Source organism: Juglans regia, chromosome 8 (genome assembly GCF_001411555.2).
Source record: "Juglans regia cultivar Chandler chromosome 8, Walnut 2.0, whole genome shotgun sequence".
Taxonomy (NCBI): Eukaryota; Viridiplantae; Streptophyta; class Magnoliopsida; order Fagales; family Juglandaceae; genus Juglans; species Juglans regia.
In genome coordinates this window covers 23,155,629-23,177,481 of record NC_049908.1, presented here as the reverse complement: position 1 = coordinate 23,177,481, position 21,853 = coordinate 23,155,629, and the positions used below count along the sequence as shown (strand labels likewise).

The 21,853-nt window shown below is 36.3% G+C and overlaps 1 protein-coding gene across 3 annotated transcripts; it reads left to right on the top strand.

Moving 5' to 3' along the window:
- Positions 1–1,515: 1,515 nt before the first annotated feature.
- On the top strand, positions 1,516–10,711 carry LOC109021926 (serine/threonine-protein kinase Nek2-like). Of its 3 annotated transcripts, none has more exons than XM_035693679.1 (15): positions 1,516–1,757; positions 2,434–2,549; positions 2,702–2,768; positions 3,285–3,350; positions 4,251–4,297; positions 4,410–4,455; positions 4,610–4,693; positions 4,767–4,809; positions 4,886–4,935; positions 5,010–5,091; positions 5,189–5,238; positions 6,392–6,465; positions 6,725–6,776; positions 8,623–9,048; positions 9,254–10,711. In XM_035693679.1, exons 2-15 carry the CDS (start codon positions 2,464–2,466, stop codon positions 9,959–9,961), a joined length of 1,881 nt encoding a protein of 626 aa, XP_035549572.1. In that variant the 5' UTR covers positions 1,516–1,757; positions 2,434–2,463; the 3' UTR covers positions 9,962–10,711. The 3 variants fall into 3 exon arrangements, with proteins under 3 accessions (XP_035549572.1, XP_035549573.1, XP_035549571.1); XM_035693680.1 differs by having other exon boundaries at positions 2,415–2,549; positions 4,613–4,693; XM_035693678.1 differs by having other exon boundaries at positions 2,415–2,549.
- Positions 10,712–21,853: the final 11,142 nt, after the last annotated feature.

Here is a 21,853-nt window from a genome sequence, read left to right as displayed (position 1 = left end):
GAAAATGCTACTGATCAGGTTCGGTCTGGTCTAAAAAAAATGATGGATGAAAAATCACCGGACCGGATCAAACCAGACCGAACGAGACGAATTTACACCCCTAAAGATTATACATTGATTTAAAAATATTTACTATTATTTGTGTGAGATTGTTAAACATTACGATTATCTTATATGAATTTTAAATACAATATTTATTTTTCCCAGATTTAAAATAAGTTCAAGTTCTTATACGAATATGATGGTCTTAAGTAGGTAGGAAATATATAGATACATAAAATGAATCTTAAAACATTTATTGCCCATTTAATATTACTTAAAATATTTATACATGCATTAATAAATATTAATGCAGTACCCACTACTTCATGTGTTTATCTTTTTCTCACTCGATATCTTCAAATTTAGATAAGAACATGAGGAGATCTCTTTTCATCTATCTATTTGTAAATAAACACCTTGTGTGAATTTACTATATATATTTAATAAAATATTAAATATTAAATGACATATCTATATAAACAAAAGCAAATAGTATAAGATGTACAAACTACTTAGAAAAATATATAGTCAAACATGATAGTTAAATGTCTTTTTAATAATAGAGCTTTGGACCAAAAATGTGCTATATACTACATTTTCTTTTCATTTTTATTTTATTGTGCTAATATAACATTGGATGAACTCTTATTTTTTTAAAGTAACAAAGTCAATAGTTGAGAGATAGAATAATTCTTCTCTGTCAACTACTATTCATTACCTCACATCCCACATTTTATGTTAAAAAAAACTGTCAAGTATGGAGTGTTAAGGTGAATAATTGTTGATGTATAGCAAAATCCTGATAGATAATATCATATCAGCACAATCAGATACGAGGCAAATGAGAGTTTAATATATAGTATTTTTCTTTGATAAAATAATTATATTATATATTAAATTTTCATTGTGGTAATTATTATGCAACATTTATTAACTATTGTTATATGAGAAAAGATATTTATAATTGTGAATTGTACAACTGTCGCGTAATCGCTTTGTAAAAAGTGAATAAATATGAGATCCACATAAAAAAAAATTAATTTTTTAATAATAGATTCTACTCTTTTTAAAATGATTACGCAACATTTACGCACTTCACGATTATACTTAAAATTACTCTTGTTATATAACATTTTCCATATTAGCAAAAAAAGTTATGACACACCTAGGGACAAAAAATTTTGAAGTTTCTTTTAGTTGGAAAAATATTAATTGCACTAAATTAAGGTCTTGCATAATTAAAATGCAACAATGGAAGATGACATAATTAAAATTAATTGTAAAGTTGTAAAAAAAAAAAAAAATCTGTGTACTCTCTTTCTCTCTCTCCTTTCCAAACCCATTTTGACCAATCATTTCTCTCTCTCTCTTTCATCTATTTCTGTTTCTATATTTTCTTTTGCTTTTTATATCTTTCTTTTTGCTCTCACTCATTTATTTTTTATTTTTATTTTTTTAATTTGCTGTGTAATGTCTCCCTCCATCTCGCTTTTAGTTTGTCAGTTTGTGTCTGAACGAGAATGGCGAAAGACCCACTGCAACTTCCTTCTCCGCTCCTTCTACTACTTCTTCTTCCTCTGCTGCTGCGGCTGCTACTTTTGCAACTGTCGTTTTGTTGAAGTTCCTCTGCCATTGGTCATATTCGCGTTCTTCTTTAGTTTGTCTTCTCCACTCACATTGTGATTTTTCCAATCCCCTCTATCTTCCACGTTCAGGTTCTTCTTCTCTCATTTTTAAGTATCACTCCGAGTTCCACTTTGCTAATTTTCTTTGTCTCTGTATCTATGTATGTATGTATTGGATGCATTTTTTGCTTTTTCTCTCTTGTTTTTTTAATGTGCAACGGTGTTTTTATGCCGAGAAATTATAATAAGGGAAAAAAATTAAATTATCAAGTTTTCATGTTACGACTATTTGGCTTACTGGTTTGAGTATTTACTTCAAATTCATAGTTATGATCTTAAAAACAAACGAAGAAAATGTACATTCTTTCTACATTGTGTGCTTTGAGCCAAATCTATTGCCTTATCATAAAAATCTGCGCTATATTCTTTTTTTTGGGTCCAATATTAAGTTGGTCTTTCAAGGGTCTCTCTAGTTACGTATTCATTGAAGTGAGAAGCGTCTGTGTTATTAGTTATTAGTTGTTTTTTTTTTTGTTTTTGGTAAATTAGTGGTTGTTTGTTTCCCAAGAAAAAAAAAAAAGAAGAATTTTACTTTGCAAGCATATGCAATTCTTGAGTAAGTTGGCAGATAGTGTAGCTTATCCTTTGTTGATATTTGCTGCAATCACTTTCATTCTTTATTACATTTGAAGAATCAAACTTTTGAAGCATAATTCATGATTTTGTGAACATCTATGGGAATTGAAGTATCAAAGTATATGCCCAGAAGAGGGGGATAAAGAGCCAAATCAATCTGATGGAGCAATACGACATTCTAGAGCAAATCGGGAAAGGAGCTTTCGGTTCTGCTCTTCTTGTGAGGCATAAGCATGAAAAGAAGAAGTGAGGATGAAAATTCCTTCTCTCTCTCTCTCCCTCTCTCTGTTATTTTGTTTTAATGTCATTGAACACTATTTAATATATGATATCACAATGAATTAGTTCACGAGTGTGCTTTTCCTTCTAATTTTGATTTGTTTTGCTACTATATTAAGGTATGTGCTGAAAAAGATTCGTCTTGCCCGCCAGACTGCTAGATCTCGTAGATCTGCACACCAAGAGGTTGATACTCTTTTTTTCTGTCTTTATAAATAAACAGAATCTCGTGATGGCATAATCAATTTCCATTTTACATTCTCTTTCTGAATATGTTTTGTGCCACATTAATTCTGGTTATTTTTACATACATTTTATTTTTATCCTATGTTCTTGAGGATTCCAATACTAGACTTTATCAAAAGCAAAAACTACTGGAAAAAATAAACGAAAGAGAAAACTTAAGGAAGTTGATTGTGGTGTATGTATAAACTGATAAAAAAAATATTGTAAGAAATGGTGAACATCCTCATATCAAGATTTTAAAACATGTTAACAGCTTTTGCAGATGAGGAAGTATCTGAACATAAGATTCATGCTTTAAACAATATATAGTTGCAGTTCATATTAGGAACCAAATTCTGGACCAGATTGTGGAGAAGGGATTTTGGCTGGTTGGACTACAATTGAACCTCTGATGTTAATTATTCTGGATGTATATTTTAGATTATACAGGGACTGACCCATTTTCTGGTTTTGTAGATGGAGCTTATTTCTAAATTACAAAATCCATTTATCGTGGAGTACAAGGATTCTTGGGTGGAGAAGGTGTGTTGTGCTTGTAATTATGTATTATGTACCTGTGCTCATGCAGTGGGGGTACCCTTTTCCAATTTTCTGCTGCTTCATTGATTGGATGACTGAGTGAGCAATTGTTTTTTGTACGTTCTTGTTTTTCTTTTTCTCCCAATGCCAAAATGTTTCAGAGACTCTTGTTCATGCTAGTTAACTAATTTTCATTCAAAATTATCAATATATGTAAAATGTACCAAATATTATGACCTTTGATAAATACATCTTAATTCTTGAATTTTAGTATTCACTGGCCTATTCGTCTCAGACAACAATGGATATTTTCGAATTACAAGTTCATAAAGATACTTTTTGAAATTGTAAAATATCTGTATATGATGAGTAAATATGAACTTGTCGTGTAAAGTTTAATATAGACTTAAACTTTCGTTTGTTTACAGATTGCTAACAAAACATAATGGTTGCAATTCTTGTAATTAATTGTTTGGTTTCTTTTTCTTGTTGATGCTTTTCAACCCTAACTGGAGTCAGTCCATAGATAACAGAGTTGAATTGAGTCAGTAATGTGAATCATTCCGTGAGTTTGATTCAAAATCAGTAGTCATCTTTGGACTATATTGGACATACTCTAATCAAGAAATTTTTTCAATATTTTTTATGGGCATGGCTGCATCTTTGATGGGTAGTGTCAAGTTGGCAGTTAACACAGTTGAGCCCACAAAGAGTTCTTTATTATTGTATGTACATTTTTTCCCCATGGGTAAACTACCTCATTCAAGATCAGTTATTTTTGTTTGTTTATAACTTTGTCTGTGACATAGCAGTTTATTCTGTTTTGCTTATCCAATACGGAAACCTAACTAATATTCTGTAGCCTTTCATTGTGTCATATTGATGGAATTCTTTTCCACTCAGGGTTGCTATGTGTGCATTATTATTGGTTATTGTGAAGGAGGTGACATGTGAGTGCTCTTTCTTTCCTGTTGAATCAAAACTTGAGAAATGATGGCTTTTGGTGTCTTAAAGCCTTGGATAACCTCAAACCCTCCATGCTACTTTTTATTTGTGGTACAGGGCAGGAGCTATAAAAAAAGCCAATGGCCTTCTTTTCCCTGAAGAGGTTTTTATACATTTTTTTTTTGTGTATCGGTTTTCTCCTTATGCTGCAAAAACTGATTTGAATTTTACATTCATTGAGTATTCAACTATCATGCGCTTAATTATTTTATTCTCCTGAGAGTGTTAACATCTGATTACTAAAGATCTACTTTTAGCAGATGCTCTGTAAGTGGCTAGTTCAACTCCTAATGGCACTCGACTACTTGCACATGAATCATATTCTTCATCGTGATGTGAAGGTTAGTGGCCTTTCTATCTCCATCCATTTCTCTGAAGTTATATTGTTCTAATAGTGTTCTATGATTCCATCAGTGTTCAAATATATTCTTGACAAAAGATAAAGACATACGTCTTGGTAAGTGATCTTACAATTTCTGTAGTTCTCCCAAAGGGGATCACATGCTTGCTAACAATATTTGATGATGGGGCAGGTGATTTTGGACTTGCCAAAATGTTGACCTCAGATGATCTTGCTTCCTCTGTAAGCAGTGTGATCCATACATCAATAAATTTATGCATGATTTATTATAATGCAATTATTACCTTGTAATTCAGGTTGTGGGAACTCCAACCTATATGTGTCCTGAGCTCCTTGCTGATATACCTTATGGTTCAAAATCAGATATCTGGTCTCTGGGTAAGCATTGTGTGCGTGTTTGTGCAAGCTTAGCCTGGATTAATTCTGTAGTTCTTTAGCTGAACGTGTTTGTGAATCTTGAAATTCTGTCATCCAGGATGCTGTATATATGAAATGACGTCTCATAAGCCCGCATTCAAAGCATTTGTAAGTATTTGGACCCTATTGTTTCATTTTCAAGTGTGCATTTCATGGAAAAACTTGACCAAGGGCCTCAGGGTCACAGATTATATATTTGGTAACAGTGTACACAATTAGACCATTCTGATACTTCATAATTTCACCAGCATACAAATGACTTTTGAAACTCTTAGATTCTAATAATCTAATTCTAGTTGGCCTACAAAAAATAGCCATATTTAATATAATAAATGTTCAAATACATGCATATGCACACACACTGACCTTCTAGATAATTTAAATTTACAGAAGTACAAGACAGTGGCTTAGCTTAGTTTTTGTATAAGGTTAAAATAATTTCATTGTGAGTCGAATGGGTCTGGTGTTTTTACAAGAAGACCAAACAGAACCTTCATGTAAAAGATACTTTCTTAACATCAAGTGTTTTGGAACTAGATAAAATGATAACCAGAAGAAAGTCTCACAATTACGAACTTTTTTGCATTTTGCACTTCCAACTACATCAACTAATTTATTATTGCTGCATGTTAAAATTGATCATTCACTGTCGGTTTAAGCTTTTGTATTTGAGCTTTAGCTTGGAATTGTTGTCATGAACTTATTTTGAGATTTTAAATATTTTTATTTTCTTGTATTGCATTGTTATGTTGCTTCCGCCCTCCCAGTGCTTGTGTTCATGTTGTTTGGATTTGGACTGGCAAGTACACTAGGAATTAACAAATGTGGAAAATCTGGCTGATGATTGTTTTATCTCTAAGAAATGATAAATGCTTTACTGTGCCCTTGTTTTTATCTATTAGTTTGTTTTGCATGGTTAATGCTGCAAGGCTTCCCAGAAAATTCTTTACTTCTAGGCTTTCTCCTGCATGTCCAGTGATTGGTGTAAGTTATATGTCTGTATTTTTTAGTTACCAGTTAGGCTGCTGCCCAGTGGTCAAATGGTAAGCTTAGCATGAACTATAGACTCTTATATCCTGGGTTCGATTCCGCTCTATTATTTGCCCAGGATTACCCATTACACAGTTTTGGTAGGTGGGGGTCATGTATCTGGGGTTTACTTGTGGGTCCAAGGGGCCCTGCCTTGATGAGGTTCCAGGTTCCACTTCCTACAACAAGATTTTATTGTTGAAGTTTCTAATACTTTCTTTATCTTGTGCAGGATATTCAAGCACTGATCAACAAAATTAATAGGTCTGTTGTGGCTCCGCTTCCAACAAAATATTCTGGTGCATTGTAAGTCTTACCTGCATTGGTGGTTAAAGTAAAGGTATTATTTTTACGAAGGCTAGTTCCTAAAACCATCCAGGATAGACATTTGGCAATGAGGTAGATTAAGTGGAAGAGATGGAACAATGGATGGATTGTTGGAGTGTGCTTAGTTTGTTCCTAGATTTCACTTGTAAACCTGAAACACATTCTATTTATATACTTATCTTAGTTTCTTGTTGGTGAATTTTGTTGACCTAACCATATTGCTTTTTTCTGATTTCAGTCGAGGCATTGTTAAAAGCATGTTGCGGAAAAACCCAGAACTTAGGCTAAGTGTATGTATTACTCTTCGCTAACCTGCAGTTTAGAGAAATATATGTGAATAGCATCTACGAAAGTATATATGCCAACTGACCCGCTTTTTAGATAATTTGCAAAGTTAATCACAATGGATTTGCTCATTCTGCCATTTTTTTTTCCAAATCATCTATCCTATATTTAAAACGTGGCAGTAAAATGTGGCACATATTTGTGGATGGACACCGCTTTATATGCCTATATGTAAACTGGTCAGTCACCATTTAGGTTTTGGGGGACAAGTCATGGAAATTTTCATTAAACACTGCTGGCTCATAGACATTGCCCTGCTGTAATGGTATGCACCACGACAACACTTGTACTTGGGCCATTGCCTATCCTTATGATCAATAAAATCTTGTTTACCGAGAAAAAGCATAGCGATTGTAGTCTGAAAATGTGATGCTCTCGATGGGGGCAATTTGTGGGCAGCAGGATGTTGGTACTCTTGGCATATCAGGATGCAGTGGTAATGAATAATTTTTCTCCATGTAGTAGGCATATTTTCAGTCCTTTTGCTTTCCAAAAGGTGTGAAGATCCTAAAATAAATATTTGTACATTCCAGAATTAGAAAATTAACTACCAATATGTCATACCGAATTTAAGATAGTTTATCTGAATTGTGGATGCATTTTGTCTTCTTTTAATGGGTGAAAGCCACCTTATATTTGCTCTTTGAGACAGCCTCATGCTTTCAGAATGCTAAGACTTTATTGTTTGGATAGCATTCTTGAACTATCATATGACAATAGAAAGGTAACAAAATCAAACATAGTTGTTTACATTACTGGACTTCTAGCTGTTCCACTTTGCCTCCATCTGCTGACCGAAATTTATTGAAATTACATGTTCTTGCTCAGTGATTTCCCATGATATTTGTCTGGTTGCTATATCATTTCTACCCCTTTCCCCTTTCTATGTTCATATATGCCATTTAAGGTGTGAGTATTACAAAAAACTTTCTGTAAGAATATGTGAGATGCATGATTCTTTTCCCGATGGCATGTTGACAGAGGTGGGGCATGTGCCACTATTTGTTACTTCAGGAGGGTTTTTGTTCCAAAAATAAAGTACATGGTGATATGTGACAGCAGTTGAAAATTTTTGGGTTCTGTATTTAAATTTTCTAAGAATGAAAATAAGCTCTTGAAAGCAAAATTTCATACCTTCTCATGACACATTGTTTATTATCAGCAGCACGCCTCCATAAGAAATAATCACCATCTAAATTCTTACAAATAATCTGCTTAGAGTACCACTGCTACAATTGGACTTGTAATATTCACTATAAACACAACACTGACCACCATCACCACCAGTTATAGGACTGTGCCTGTTAAAACAACAATGGACCTACTCCTTCACTCTTTGTTACTACTCTTTAACTAATATGTAACCAGGTCAGCGTCGGCATAATCAGCCTTTTGCCCATGCCCACTTTTATTAATACCGTCACCCTTAATTTTTATACACATTTTCTCTGTTCCTTAATACAATATCATCGATTGGCATTTGCTAAAATTGTTTCTGTCTTTGCTTCGCAGAAAAAGAAAATATAAGTTTTAAAAAAAGAAAATTAAAGTTACTTTTCTGCAAGATAAGTATTTTGAGAAGAATATCGAAATAGTGCCATGAACTGTCAATGAAGCAGTTTTAGGAAGGATATATAAATGGAGTCATGCATTCTGCCATAATCGCAAGACTGTTGTGCTTGCAATGCGACCAACAAGATTTGAGTTTTTTTGTGTGTATTCAGTTGCTTGAATGTATATCTTTTTAGTGGTCAGTGGCACTCAACATCTGTAGTGAATCTACTGTGGCAGGCAGCAGAGCTGCTCGGGCATCCCCATCTTCAGCCTTATGTCCTTAAGGTTCATCTCAAGATTAATAGCCCCAGACGCAGTAGTTTACCATTTTCCTGGCCTGAAACCACTTATATGAAGAAAACTAGATTTTCAGAGCCAAAGGATGTTCCTCTTGATATGTACAGGGAGAAGCGCTGTTCATTCAGCAATGATAGGGCCTTGAATCCAAGCATATCTGGGGCTGATCAAGATTCTCTATGCTCTACACAGGAAATTCATGATACCCCAAGTTTTTTAAATCAAAGGTTGCAAGAGCCATCTGTTGGAGGCATCCATGAGGAGATTTCCATTTCTAAGACTATTGTTGCGAAAACTTCAGATATTGCAAAGTCTTCAAGACGTACTCCAGCGAAAGCTTCTCATGCTTCTAAAAGAAGGGAATCGGTAAGATCTGATTGAGGTCTCTCTCTCTACACACACATGCCTGTAATGATGCTTGAAATGCCAATAGTGGTTGACATGTGTGTTTATCCAGCTAAGAAGCTCAAGCTTGAGTATCATTCTCTGTTGGTGACTTTTGCATTGCATAATTGTTTGACGTTTGGATAGTAATTTGCTTGCCTTTGAGTTTTCAATTTCATTTTTGCAGTTTGCCATTTCACCCACTCCAAGAAAATCTGTCACTACAGCCCGAAGAGCTTCTTTGCCCATTTCAACAAGAGGTTCAGGTACTCATAAGTCCCCACGCAGGCCCAATATTGGTATTCTTCACTCTCTAAAATCTCCCGATGTTTCTGTCAATTCTCCTGGAATTGACAGAATAGCTGAATTCCCATTAGCCTCTTATGAGGACCCATTCTTCTTTATCGGTAAAACTATATCCACCTCGGCACAAGGTTCCTCTGGCTCCCCAGTCTACAATGATCAATCCATCACTAAAGACAAATGTACAGTCCAGAGCAATAGAGCTGCTGCCAAACCCAGTTTTCCCGATGCATGGCAGGGACTTCCTCACACCATGCTTGAAGCAGTTGGACAGGAAAGGAGTGATGAATGCTCTGATCAAAATGCAACTGCTGGGGCATCAAGCCGAACATCATCAGGCTCTCATCACCGCCAGTTTGACACATCCTCATTCCAGCGAAGAGCTGAAGCTTTGGAAGGGGTGCTTGAATTTAGTGCAAGGTTGCTGCAACAGGAAAGGTATGACGAGCTTGGGGTGCTGCTAAAGCCATTTGGTCCTGGGAAGGTCTCCCCCAGGGAAACTGCTATCTGGTTGACCAAGAGCTTCAAGGAGAATGCTTTGAAGCAGGAGGATCAATTAGCACCAATAAAGCTGCAGCCACAAGTACCATAAATCTATCTGCAACAACTTAATATAGCCTGATCTATTGGTTTTGACATGTTGAGGCGCTAGGAGTTTAGGCAGAGATGCTGATATAGTAGATTTTTGTCAGATTTACTGTCATTTACATGACCTCCATGCATCAATTTTATGATTTTGATTGAGATGGGAATTTAGGTAACATCTCTTTCATGGATCTTTATTTAGCTTGACAAATGAGGTGATTAGATGAAAGTGTTGTTATATGTCACCTATCAAACCTTTACAACTCAGCCTGACCGAGTCAAACAATATTTTGTTCTTCTGATCAAGATTGATAGATGTAATTCATTAACATCAATATTCATAGATATGATCTGCATACAAACATAGCTGTCATATCTATGCAATTGATTCATGGGTGTATAGATATCTGCAATACCCATGATGCATGCCATGTTGTCACAAGTCGGCTGAGGAACAAGGTGGAGTTGTGTTCGAGATGAAGTCTGAAGCTTCAGAAGTCAGTTAGGTCAATAAGAGTTTACGTCGACCTTGGGCATTGAAGTTAGTGAGTGGCCAAGGTTGATGGTCCGTAGTTAATAGGTTGAGTTCTGTTTTAATTTGTGAATCCAATGGCCTGCGAGCCCCATCATGGTTTATGGTTGTCTTTCATTTAGTACACTGTAACCGTGAGGTTGCTTTTGAATTTCCCTTTGTCAGCTCCTATTTTACTGTAGCATTGATTGCGGGTTGTTATGTCAGATTTTATGCTATTCACAATTTTCTTCTCTCTCTCTCCTGATTTCCCTCCATTTCTTACTGTTCTTGGAGTAGCTCAACCTGTATTCCCTTGCTAAATGCCTTATTACAGTATTAGAGTGTTATAAGTGGTATAAAGAGACTCGTTCCCAAGTAACCTTAAAACAAAGAAATAAAAAAAAATGATAGAAGGTACTCGTCTCAATCAATTACAAGATGGCCTAACATCACTCAAAAACTCTACAGATTCTCAACTCAAAAGCCTAGTGACAGAGATGTTGGCCCTCAAGAGGCAATTTGATTCTATGATGAAGCAGTTGGCTTCTTTTGACTTTGGAGATGCAAAGGAGGAACAGACTACCACATGGAGAGTCATCTTCAGATTGTCAGAACTAGCAGCATGTACATGTAGAACAAGGAGGAGAGCCTCCCCCAAAATCGGTAAGCATTGATTTCCCAACTTTCAATGGCGATGACCCCAATGGATGGTTATACAAAAATAATAATTTATTCTTTTATTATAGTACTCTACCCCAACACAAACAAAGGCTAGCATCCTTCCATGGAGGGCCAGACCCTAGTTTGGTTCCAGGATCTTGAAGAATCAGGAGTTTTAAGAGATTGAGAAGGGTTTACTAAGGCTTTCTTGCTGAGGTTTGGTCCATCTTTATATGATGACCTCATGGAGGCCTTAACTAGACTTAAACAAACCTGATCTATGGAGGAATACAAGTCAAATTTTGAGGCCCCATCCAATAGGCTGAAAGTCAGAGGGGTACAAATTGAGTTGTTTTCTTAGTGGGCTTAAGGATGAAATTAGGTTACCTGTACGAATGTTCAACCCCAACAACTTACCGGTAGCTTATAGCCTTGCAAAGATTCAGGAAGAAAATGTGGGTGTGAGTAGGAGAAACCACAAAGCCATGGATCCTTACCAGGATGCTGGTATACTGAAAACTCTCCTTGCAGCAGCAAACAACGATGTTAAATCTGGTCCAAAACCTATTATTCTAGTCCAAAAAATTAAAATACAACAAATGAAAGAGAGACGAGATAAAAGTCTTAGTTACTACTGTGATTCCAAATGAAATCTAGGTCACAAATTTCAGCAGCCCAAATTATTTTTAATTAAAGAGGTGGAGGAAGTGTTAGTTGATATACCTACACCAGTGGAAGATACTGAAAATAAAGAGATAATAGATTTGGTTACCAACCTAGCCCAACCAAAATTTTTCTACATGCACTCATTGGGTCCCTAAGTCCTAAGACTATGAGAATTAAAGGGAGAGTTGGAAGCCAGGAGATAGTGGTGCTAGTTGACACGACAACACTTACAACTTCTTATATCACTTGGTAGCAAAAAAGGGACGGTTGCAAGTGAACCATGAGGAAAAGGTGAATGTTAGGGTGGCTAATGGGGAACAAATGGTATGTGAAGGGAAGCGTGAAGCTCTTAGAATTAAAATGCAAGGCAACATTTTCACGACATATGCTTATATGCTTGTGCTGGAAGCATTGAAACAACATAGCATATTGGCCAATATGTCAAAGTGCAGATTTGCCACTTTAGAAGTGGCCTACTTGGGGCATGTCATCTCGGCTGAAGGTGTTAAAGCAGACCCTAACAAGTTGCGAGTAGTAAGTGACTGGCCTTTTCCCACTTCACTAAAATCATTAAAGGGCTTTCTTGGGTTAACGGGCTATTAAAAGAGACCAGTTTGCATGGAATGAAGAAGCTAAGCAGGCATTCCAAAAACTGAAAGATCCAATAACCCAACCCTCAGTGCTAATCTTACCAGATTTTTCATTACCCTTTACTATAGAATGCGATGCATCGGGAAGTGTTATTGGAGCTGTTCTTATGCAGAAAAACAAGCCCATTGCATTCTACAGTAAGGCTTCAAAGGGAAGAGTGCTTGCCTTATCAACTTACGAAAAAGAATTATATGCACTGGTGATGGAAGTGCAAAAATGGAGGTCATATTTGCTGAGGCAATCCTTTGTAGTGAAAATTGACCACCAAAACCTCAAATATTTGCTAGAGCAGGTGGGGACCCCCACGCAACATAAATAAGTTTCTAAATTACTGGGGTACAATTTATTAGTGGAATACAAAAAAAAGTAAGATAATGCAGTGGTTGATGCATTGTCAAGAAGGTCTAAAGGTGAGCCTGTCAAGGAAATAGCCACCTTGGTTGCCATTTTTCTACCATCTTTAGATTGGTTAGAGGAGGTCAAACAGGATTATGATGGGGATCCAAAGATGTAAGAAGTACTGCTGAGGATTCAAAAAGGGGAATTACCCCGTACCTACACAGTGAGAAATGGGTTGATGTTTTATAAGTAGGATTGGTGGTTGCTAATGATCAAGCCTTTAGAAAAAAACTCCTACATTTGTTGCACACAAGCCCCATTGGTGGTCATTCGGGAGTCTTCTCCTCATCGTTGGGGTTCATGCAAATTTGGTTGTACCCCGAGTAAGCATCTATGAAACTTAGCATGCGATGGCTCGCAGTGGAGTCTACTATCAAGTTGATCTGGGGTAGTAGGAATTTGTCCTTTGGGCATGCTTTATTCAGGTTAGTGAAGTCGATGTACATTCTCCATTTATAGTTGGACTTCTTCACCAACACGACGTTGGACAACCAGTCGTGGTAGTGTGCTTCTCAGATAAACTTGGCCGCTAGGAGACGATCGATTTCTTCAGTGATGGCAGTACATTTCTCGGCACTGAAGCTCTGGCCCTTCTGCTTAGCCTTCTTGCCCTCGGGGTCTATGCAGAGGCAGTGCACGATTATGGAGTGATCAATTTCGGGCGTGTCCTCGTGGCCCCAAGAGAATACATATCGGTGCTCGGTTAGGAGCTACTTCATGGACTGCCTCATGTCAGGCTAGATTTTGCTACTGACTCTAACTGTGCTCTTGGGGTGATTAGAGCCTAGGAAAGCTAACTCCAACAGCTCCTCTAGCTTTACTTGTCTAAGGGCTTGCTCATCCCTAACTTCTTCTTTGGTGGTGAACTTGAGTGGGGGTGGTGCATGGTCCAATGTTTCTACCTGGGCCTTCAATCATATGGACCTCCCCCACCCCCAATTTTAGTTCATGCACATAGCACTCTCGTGCTAGCACTTGTTCGCCCCGGACTTCCCCCACGCTGGTAGCTGTTGGGAGCTTCAGCTTTAGATGGTAATTCGAAGTCATCGTCTTCATGCTGTTGAGGGTTGGCCGTCCTAGTATGGCATTGTATGACTAGAGGGCCTTCACCACTATGAAGTTGGCCATCATCGTGGTCATGTGAGGGGCCTTGCTGGCCAAGACAGACAATGTGATAGTTCCCACTGGTTGAACCATATCCCTGAGAACCTCTTCAACGGCATGGGTGCCAACCGCAGGCAGCCGGGATCGGTCCCCATTCGGGTAAAGGCATCCTAAAAGAGGATGTCTACATAACTGTCATTGTCAATGAAGATCCTTTTGGTTGTGAAATTGACGATGAGCATGGTTACAACCAAGGCGTCATCGTGGGGTTAAAAGACTCCCTCTTCATCACCTTCTCCAAAGGAGATGACTGGTGTGTTGGTGTTCCTTTTTTGTTTGGACGGATGGTGATCTGCCATGTATACCTTTTCATATTGTGCTTTCCTAACATGTGCTTTCCTGTCGGAAGAGGTGGGGATACAGCCGGCGAATCATCCGACGATGGTTCTGATCTCACCCAAGGTTTGTTTCCATGGGCTGGAGTTCAGGGGCGGTTCCATGTAGGCTCCCATTCCCGTCGTACATTTCCATTTGGGAGACCTTGAACTTCGGTGGTAACGATGCATCCATCACTTTTGCACGGTAGGGCAAATCTATGTTGGTAAGGAGCTGGTCGATCGATGACGAAGCCCCCATCCTTTTTGTCATCCCCTCGTACTTGTCCACGACACTACGCAGCTCGTGATCTATCTTCTTTCTTTCTTCCTCGTAGGGGTGTAACCGGTCCGGTCCGGTCCAGTTTTGGATAAAATCTAGGACCGAACCGGTATGTACCGGTTTTATATTTTTCAAAACCGATTACGCACCGGTTACCCTCCTAAACCGGTACTTCCGGTTTTACCGGTTTCCGGTCCGGTCCGGTCCGGTCCGGTTTTCCAGTTTTTTAAAAATATAAATTTCACAATTTGTCATTAAAAATTTGTTTATAAAAAAAAAAAAAATTTGATTTAAAAAAAACTGTTTTATACTTTTATTAATATATTAGACTATATAATAGTATTAATATTAGACTATTGGTATAGTTATAAGTTATATATTAGTATTAGTTATAAACTTTTAGTGATTTAGTATTAACATTTTATGTAATAATTTATAAATTATAATAAGAAATTATTTCATATATGAATATATATATGTTATATATAAAATTTCATATAAAAATTTATAATTATACATTATATATAAAACTTATATATATTAATATTTAATATATATAAAATATTTTGTATAAAACTTATATATAAAAATATTATTTTTTATTTTTTTTAATCAACCTGTCCGGTCCGGTCCAAAAAATTCCGGAACCGGAACCGGACCGGAACCGGCCGGTTTTTACGTTTTAAAAACCGGTTCCGGACCGGACCGGTTCAAAACCGGTAAAACCGGTCCGGTTTTCAGGTTTGAGTTTACACCCCTACTCGCCGACGTCTACCCTGCTTGCGATCTGGGATTCTTCCTATTCGTTTCAACTTGACCTTGCCTTATCTTGCAACTTTGTGTTGTTCCTCCTCAAGGCTTCATTTTCTTGGCGAAGATTCTACAATTCTTCCGCTATCTTCCTCATATGTTCTTCCACCTCTGCAAACAGTCCCTCCATGTTTGTCAATGTAGCCTCTTGTCTGCGTGTTGTTTGTGAATGCATTGTAGCCGACATATGAAGGACACGTTGCATCTATGAAGATCCCACAGACGGCGGCACTGTTGATGACTTGTTTCACAAATCGGGTAATGGATTCAATCACCTGAAATGTAGAAGAAATGGGAGGCTTGGGGTTGTTCTGGGGAACCTCCAAGGTGAAAGTTAGTGTTTTCTCCTTAGTGTATTTTCTCCAAAGAATCAGATTGTTACATGATGTCTGGCTTTTATACTAGATATTGGGGGGACACCACGTACCCTGTGTCAGGGGTCAATGTCTCAAGCACATGTGTCAGGTCATAGTTTTAATGCGGCGTGGCATCTTGGGTCATGCTTTAACGGAAGGTGGTGGAGTGGTCACTTCCCACGCACTTCATTAGAGGTAGGGGTGTCGTCCGTGATCCTCACTTTTTTGACAAATACGAGGTGTCCATGCATGAGGGTGTTAGAGTTGGTGGGTCTTGTATGCCCTCGTCGACACGAGCCTACTGTCTTAGGGACTCATGGGCTGGTTGGTCTTGTATAGTTCGTGAGTCGGGATGAGCTTTAGTGTCTTGGTCAGGCCCAACCTAGAGGAGGGAATGAGAATATCCCTTCCAGTAAGGAACATCCTTAATCAAAGCAAAATTGTTAATACATGTGTAGGGTCCGACCCAATATTTCTAACGGCCTCCCTGTGAACTACCTCATTACAACCACTGCATAAATATATATAGACCCATGCAGTGTACGTTCATCTTCTTCAAGCTCTACAGTTGCCGCTCAAACTCCCATCCTTCACAAGCTACCCGACGTAGAGAGACCTCCACCGCATGATCCTCCATGTCCAAACCGAGAAGGAAGCTACACTCGGCCAATTACTAGCAACCCACCATCGAATTAGATGGAGAAGAAGTGCCCCAGCCCTTCCCAATGCACATATATCATGCACTCAAGCAATGGAGGACTCTCGCCGTCATCATGCTCGACACCACCACAACTTCGACGTGAGTTACCTTGCTCCTTCACAATAACCAACCATCGGGAACCACCAAAATCAGCCCATGTGATACCGACACAACCTCTGTTTTTACATAACAAAAACAGAGCATCTCCATGTCACGAAAAGTAGCAACAGACGCCACACCGTGAGAAGGTGTCATCCATCTCCTTCGTAGGCCTCTCCATCCCAAGATAAGTTTTATAATATGACCATTTAGATGTATGGTACCAAAGCAATTTATGGGTAGATGTGCAAGTTACGGATTTAAGCGTGGTCCACCATAGTATGCTAGAATGCTATTAGCGGTTCTTTTTGTGGCCACATGATGTGGGGCCGGTGCACAACCTCTCACACATGATTAAATCATGTGTTGGCCAGTAAAATAAATATGATAAGTCAGATAATTTAAGATAAGTTATGCATGACATGAATATATGTATGAATGATATTCATGAATTTAAATTCTTAGCATGAAGTTTTTTATGAAAAATCATATATTTATTATGTTTACGTTGTGATAGATTTCTAACTGAATTTTCGATTCATTTTAATTTTATTTTATGTTTTAACTACCCAGGTGAAGATGATCAGTACGAGCAGGCGGATCAGACTTAGATGGAGTGGTTAGATTTAGTTTGAGGCTTTGATTATTTATTTAGTTGATTTATTAAGTTATGAGATCTCTTGTCATGCTATATTTTGTGAAAAATATGTGACATGTTCCTTAGCCTACGAAAAGTGAGTATTACAATATGAATTGCGAAACCCAAGCTAGGGAGTTTTTTTTAGGCAAAAATGAAAACTATTGTTAGACGATTCTTTTCAGCAAAGGAGTTTTTTTCCTCCTAAAACATAGAGCTTTCGTCGTGCATGTAAAACCGCTCGGACAGTTTCCAAATTCTAAACATTGAAGGCTTTGGATTCCAAAAAGTTAATACAGTACTAAACGTTCAAGCCTTGCTCCAACTTCAAGACAAATTAGAAAACTGAAGGAGTTAAAACGTCTGGCTGGTTGGGCATTTAGAAACATCTATGAACGGTAAAGGGCAATAAAAGTAATCAAGGCCCGCAGCCAACGTTAATACAAAATACAGAAACCACTTAAGCTTGAAAGAGTCGGCTGATTGCAGGGTATAAGAAATTAAGGGCATGGTTACACATTGACCAACGTTATCAATTATAGATATTTTTTTTAAAAAAAAGTTGATCAACTAATTTAAAAATGCACTCAATGGCCAACAATTAATCAAATAAAACTCCCAACTTTAATGATTAAATCTCTTCTAGATAGTGAGATGAGATAATATAATTTTAGATAAAAATTAAAAGTTAAATAAAATATTATTATTATTATTATTATTTTGAGATTTGAAAAAATTGAATTGAAATTTTAAAAAAATTGAATTGTTTATTATATTTTGTATGGAAATTTAAGAAAATTATAATGATGAGATGAGATGAGATGTAGATTTAAAAATTCGGCCAGTACCATTATTAGACATTAAACAAACGTTACAAATAATAGTACTATTTATTAAAAAAATACCAACACTCTTTGACTAGCTAGCTTGTGTTGGCCGGCATCACTAGTTGGGTTAGTGGATAAATGTATTGCCTATTCTCGATTAATTATGTTTCTGCTTAATTGCTTTGTTGCTTTATAGTTACTTCAGCAAATAAATTGACTGTGCATTTGTACTATTCAAGCAAAACAACACAGTGGTGCGGATGCGCGCAGCTTGCGTATGCATCTGCCACAGCAAAAGTACTGTGCTGATGTAAGGTAAGGCCACACGAAGGCTTTTTCGAATGCCCTTGTTTGAACTCAAAGGTTAATAATTGGTTGAATGACTCAAATGCGACATAGATGGTGGCCGGGATGTGTAACCATCTTAGTCACGATGTGCATAAAAGTAAAATTACAAATTGATAAGTTATTATTTATAGAGTAATTCTACATACAACCGTGAAGTGCGTAACCGCCGCGTAATCGCTTTGAAAAAGAGTGGGGTCCACTATTAAAAAATTAATTTTTTTCATGTGGGTCTCATATTTTATTCATTTGCAATAAGAAAACCCAAAGGGAAAGGATTAAGATAGATACGAAAAAGAACAGATTCCAGTTTGAACCAAATCTAGTAGATTTCATAATATGTGACAGCGCGTGAAGGCAACATGCTTATCTCTTTTCAACTACAAAGGTCAGATCTAAAAGATCTGGTGGTGGGGGAGTCTGATGATCTGACGTGTGTGGCGAAAAGAGCTGCCGAAAGTGGTGGTGCATGAGGACCACTCGTAGTGATTTTTACAAAACCGCCACTTTCATCAGAACGATTTGTGGCTTGGGAGTTTGCTTGTGCTGCGTGTGTCTTTCGGGAGTTGCCGGAAAGCTGTAGATCTATTTTTTTTTCGGCCTTAGAGGAAGCAAAATAAAACTAAGAAAAAAGAACTACCTAGATAGGCAAGGTGAGTGGATGGAAGAAGGAGGGGAATGAGTGGGAGAAGGAGGGGCAAGCCTAGGCCTCGTTCTCCTTCGGCGAAAATCAGATCTAGATGGGGAAGGGGAGATGACTAGGGCTTCTTCCAATAATTCTCCAAGGCTTAATTTAATTTTATGTTGTCTTTATTAATATTGTAATAAATCTACCTAATTAATTTATTGACACTAAGATAAAAACGAAAAAAAAAAAAGAGAGGCCGTTCGGATTCGAAAGGCTTTAACCATTTATAATTACTAATTCCATAAAAGAGATAAAAAAAAACTTTTCAACTAATAGTAGTTAATATTGATTTCTTATTACTATAATATTTTTGACTTTCCGACCACTTAACTCTTTTATTATTTTGTAATTATATTTCTAATAAATAAAAAAGGAGTATTCATCTCATTGTATTTTGGCTAATTTCTCACCTCTTAATTACTTTTTTTTTTTATTTAAATTATTCCCGAGCATTGCGTGATTCGACGACTAGTTATATATAACTAAATGTAGTATGATTTATATATAAAGTGGAATCCTTCAAATTGATGATCACATATGCTTGGACAATTTTACATTAATGTCGTTATAAATTAAGCTTAAGGTGGGAAAGATCATAGGCCGAGCCATTCTTTCAACGCCTTCAAGTACTATAAAATAGACCTTGAGTTAATTATATATATTATATTATATATGAAGCTTCTAATTAGAGCCATTCCTTCACGTCTTTAATTTGACTGGATCAATCAACGTCGACCCTAGCTAACCAACCCCGGCTCCGAAAGAATATAAAATAGTTATATTATTATTATTATTATTATTATATATATATATATAGTCAGATGCATGAGAGAATCGTGCATTTCTTACATTTTCCTTTGCATTGCATTTCTCTTATATATATCCGTCTATCTTGGCAGCTTGTAATTTTAGTCCATAATTTGGTGGAATTTGGCACTTTTGATCTAGAACCTCTTTACTTTTTTGGGTGATCTTCCACGTACGTAGTACGTACTCTAAATTAAAATGGAATATTGACTTATATTATATATCGTGACGGGTGGCCACGTGTTACAAAAAAAAACGAGTATTTGTTATAGATTATTTGTGACAATAATAAATTTATTTTAATAGGAAATTATAGTCATTTTTACAAGAAATAATTGACTATAAATAAATATTTTTCTTAAAAAATTCATAAAACAGACGATTTAATTAATTCTGTTAATTAAGGTGAATAAACAATTATATATAATATGTGACATCGATCGACACTTTTAAATTTTAATACGTACACAGAATGGTTGTTTTTATTGGGAAAAATAGATGCTATATATTATGTATATATTGAGAATGGATTTAACAAAAATTGAATTTTGATTTTAAAAATTTCAGTTTTAAAAATTTTATATATAGTTCTTTAGAGTTTTTTATTTTTTTAATGCTAGGTTTTAAATTTTCTAGAGAGTTTATTTGGACAGATTGGCTTTAGTGTGGAAGATCTCCTCGAGGCACGTGCCAGCAAGGAAAAAAAAGAAGACTATATTATATATATATATATATATATATATATATAGAAAATGTTAGGGGATCCCTCAAAGTTACCGTTTAAAATTACAGCTCGATTATTTTACTTAATGGTTAATTAGGAAGTGACTATTAATAAAATTGTATATTTTTTTTTTTTATTTTTAAGATCTTAATAAATTGTTGAAAAAAATGAAAGGAAAATGAAAAAATTTAAATAGACTGCTGGGTGGCCCGCTTGCACTACTCGTACGGTTTTCCTCCGCCACAAGTGAGGGTTGATTAATAAAATTTAGGACGGAGTCACAATTGGACATGTGATTTTCGGCTCTTCATAAAAAAAAAAAAAAAAATGTATGCTACGTACGAAATCTCTAGCGTACATATTTGAGCATGACTTTCTAGATCCGAGGCTGAATGCCTAAAGTACTACCTTGCGCGCATGAAGTCCTTATTGCGAAATGAAACTTCTTGGAGATCATAAACTTGACATTATTTGTGAGAGAGAGAAGGTAACAAAAAAAAAAAAAAAAGTGGATGGAGGGATAAAAACATTTATTATTTGATCAAGATGCATGCTTTTTCCAGAGCAAACTAGATTGAACTTTTTATACATGATACAATATGTAGGTCTGAAATCACTATTTTGTCCTAAAAATTTAAAATGATGGAAATAAGTATATTTAATTATTAAATTTTGCTTTAAAACTCCCTCTCACATGTGGGCTAGACTCTCCCTCAATAAGTGAGTTTAACATGTGAAATATTTAGTTAAATGAGGTAGAGTAAGAGTTCAGGTTTGAACTCAAGATCTCTGCTCTGATAACATATAAAATCACCATTTATCCTCAAAAACTTAAACTGATAGGAATATATAGATTTAATCATTATATTTTCTCTTAATAGTATGTATATATAATAATTAAAGTTAAGATAGATATATTTTTCCTTTGTGAGCAGCTTAAGCTTAAAGTTTTGGTTTTAATAAAGCACGTAGTTCATAATTTTCTGTCATATCTAGAATATAAAACATAGAAAATAAGATGGAAAAAGAATATATTTTAATGTGTAGAATTTAGATGAATATTGCAAAGCAAGTAATAGACCAAGTGCCCAGCCATGCACGCTGCATGGACATGATGGTCTAAAAGTCTCGCAGAAGCTTCTATATCTGAAGAAAACTTCAATTGCTATTATCTTTATTATATACCTACCATATTATATAGTATAAATGCAAGTACTAAAACCTCAAAATCAATTCCTAGCTTATCCATCTCTCA

Excerpts from the sequence above, each read along its gene's own strand:
- LOC109021926 (XM_035693679.1), top strand. The coding sequence starts at position 2,464 with ATGGAGCAATACGACATTCTAGAGCAAATCGGGAAAGGAGCTTTCGGT. Across the intron at positions 4,936-5,009 it reads CAGATGATCTTGCTTCCTCT|GTTGTGGGAACTCCAACCTA; the intron begins GTAAGCAGTGTG and ends CTTGTAATTCAG. Across the intron at positions 5,239-6,391 it reads AGCCCGCATTCAAAGCATTT|GATATTCAAGCACTGATCAA; the intron begins GTAAGTATTTGG and ends TATCTTGTGCAG.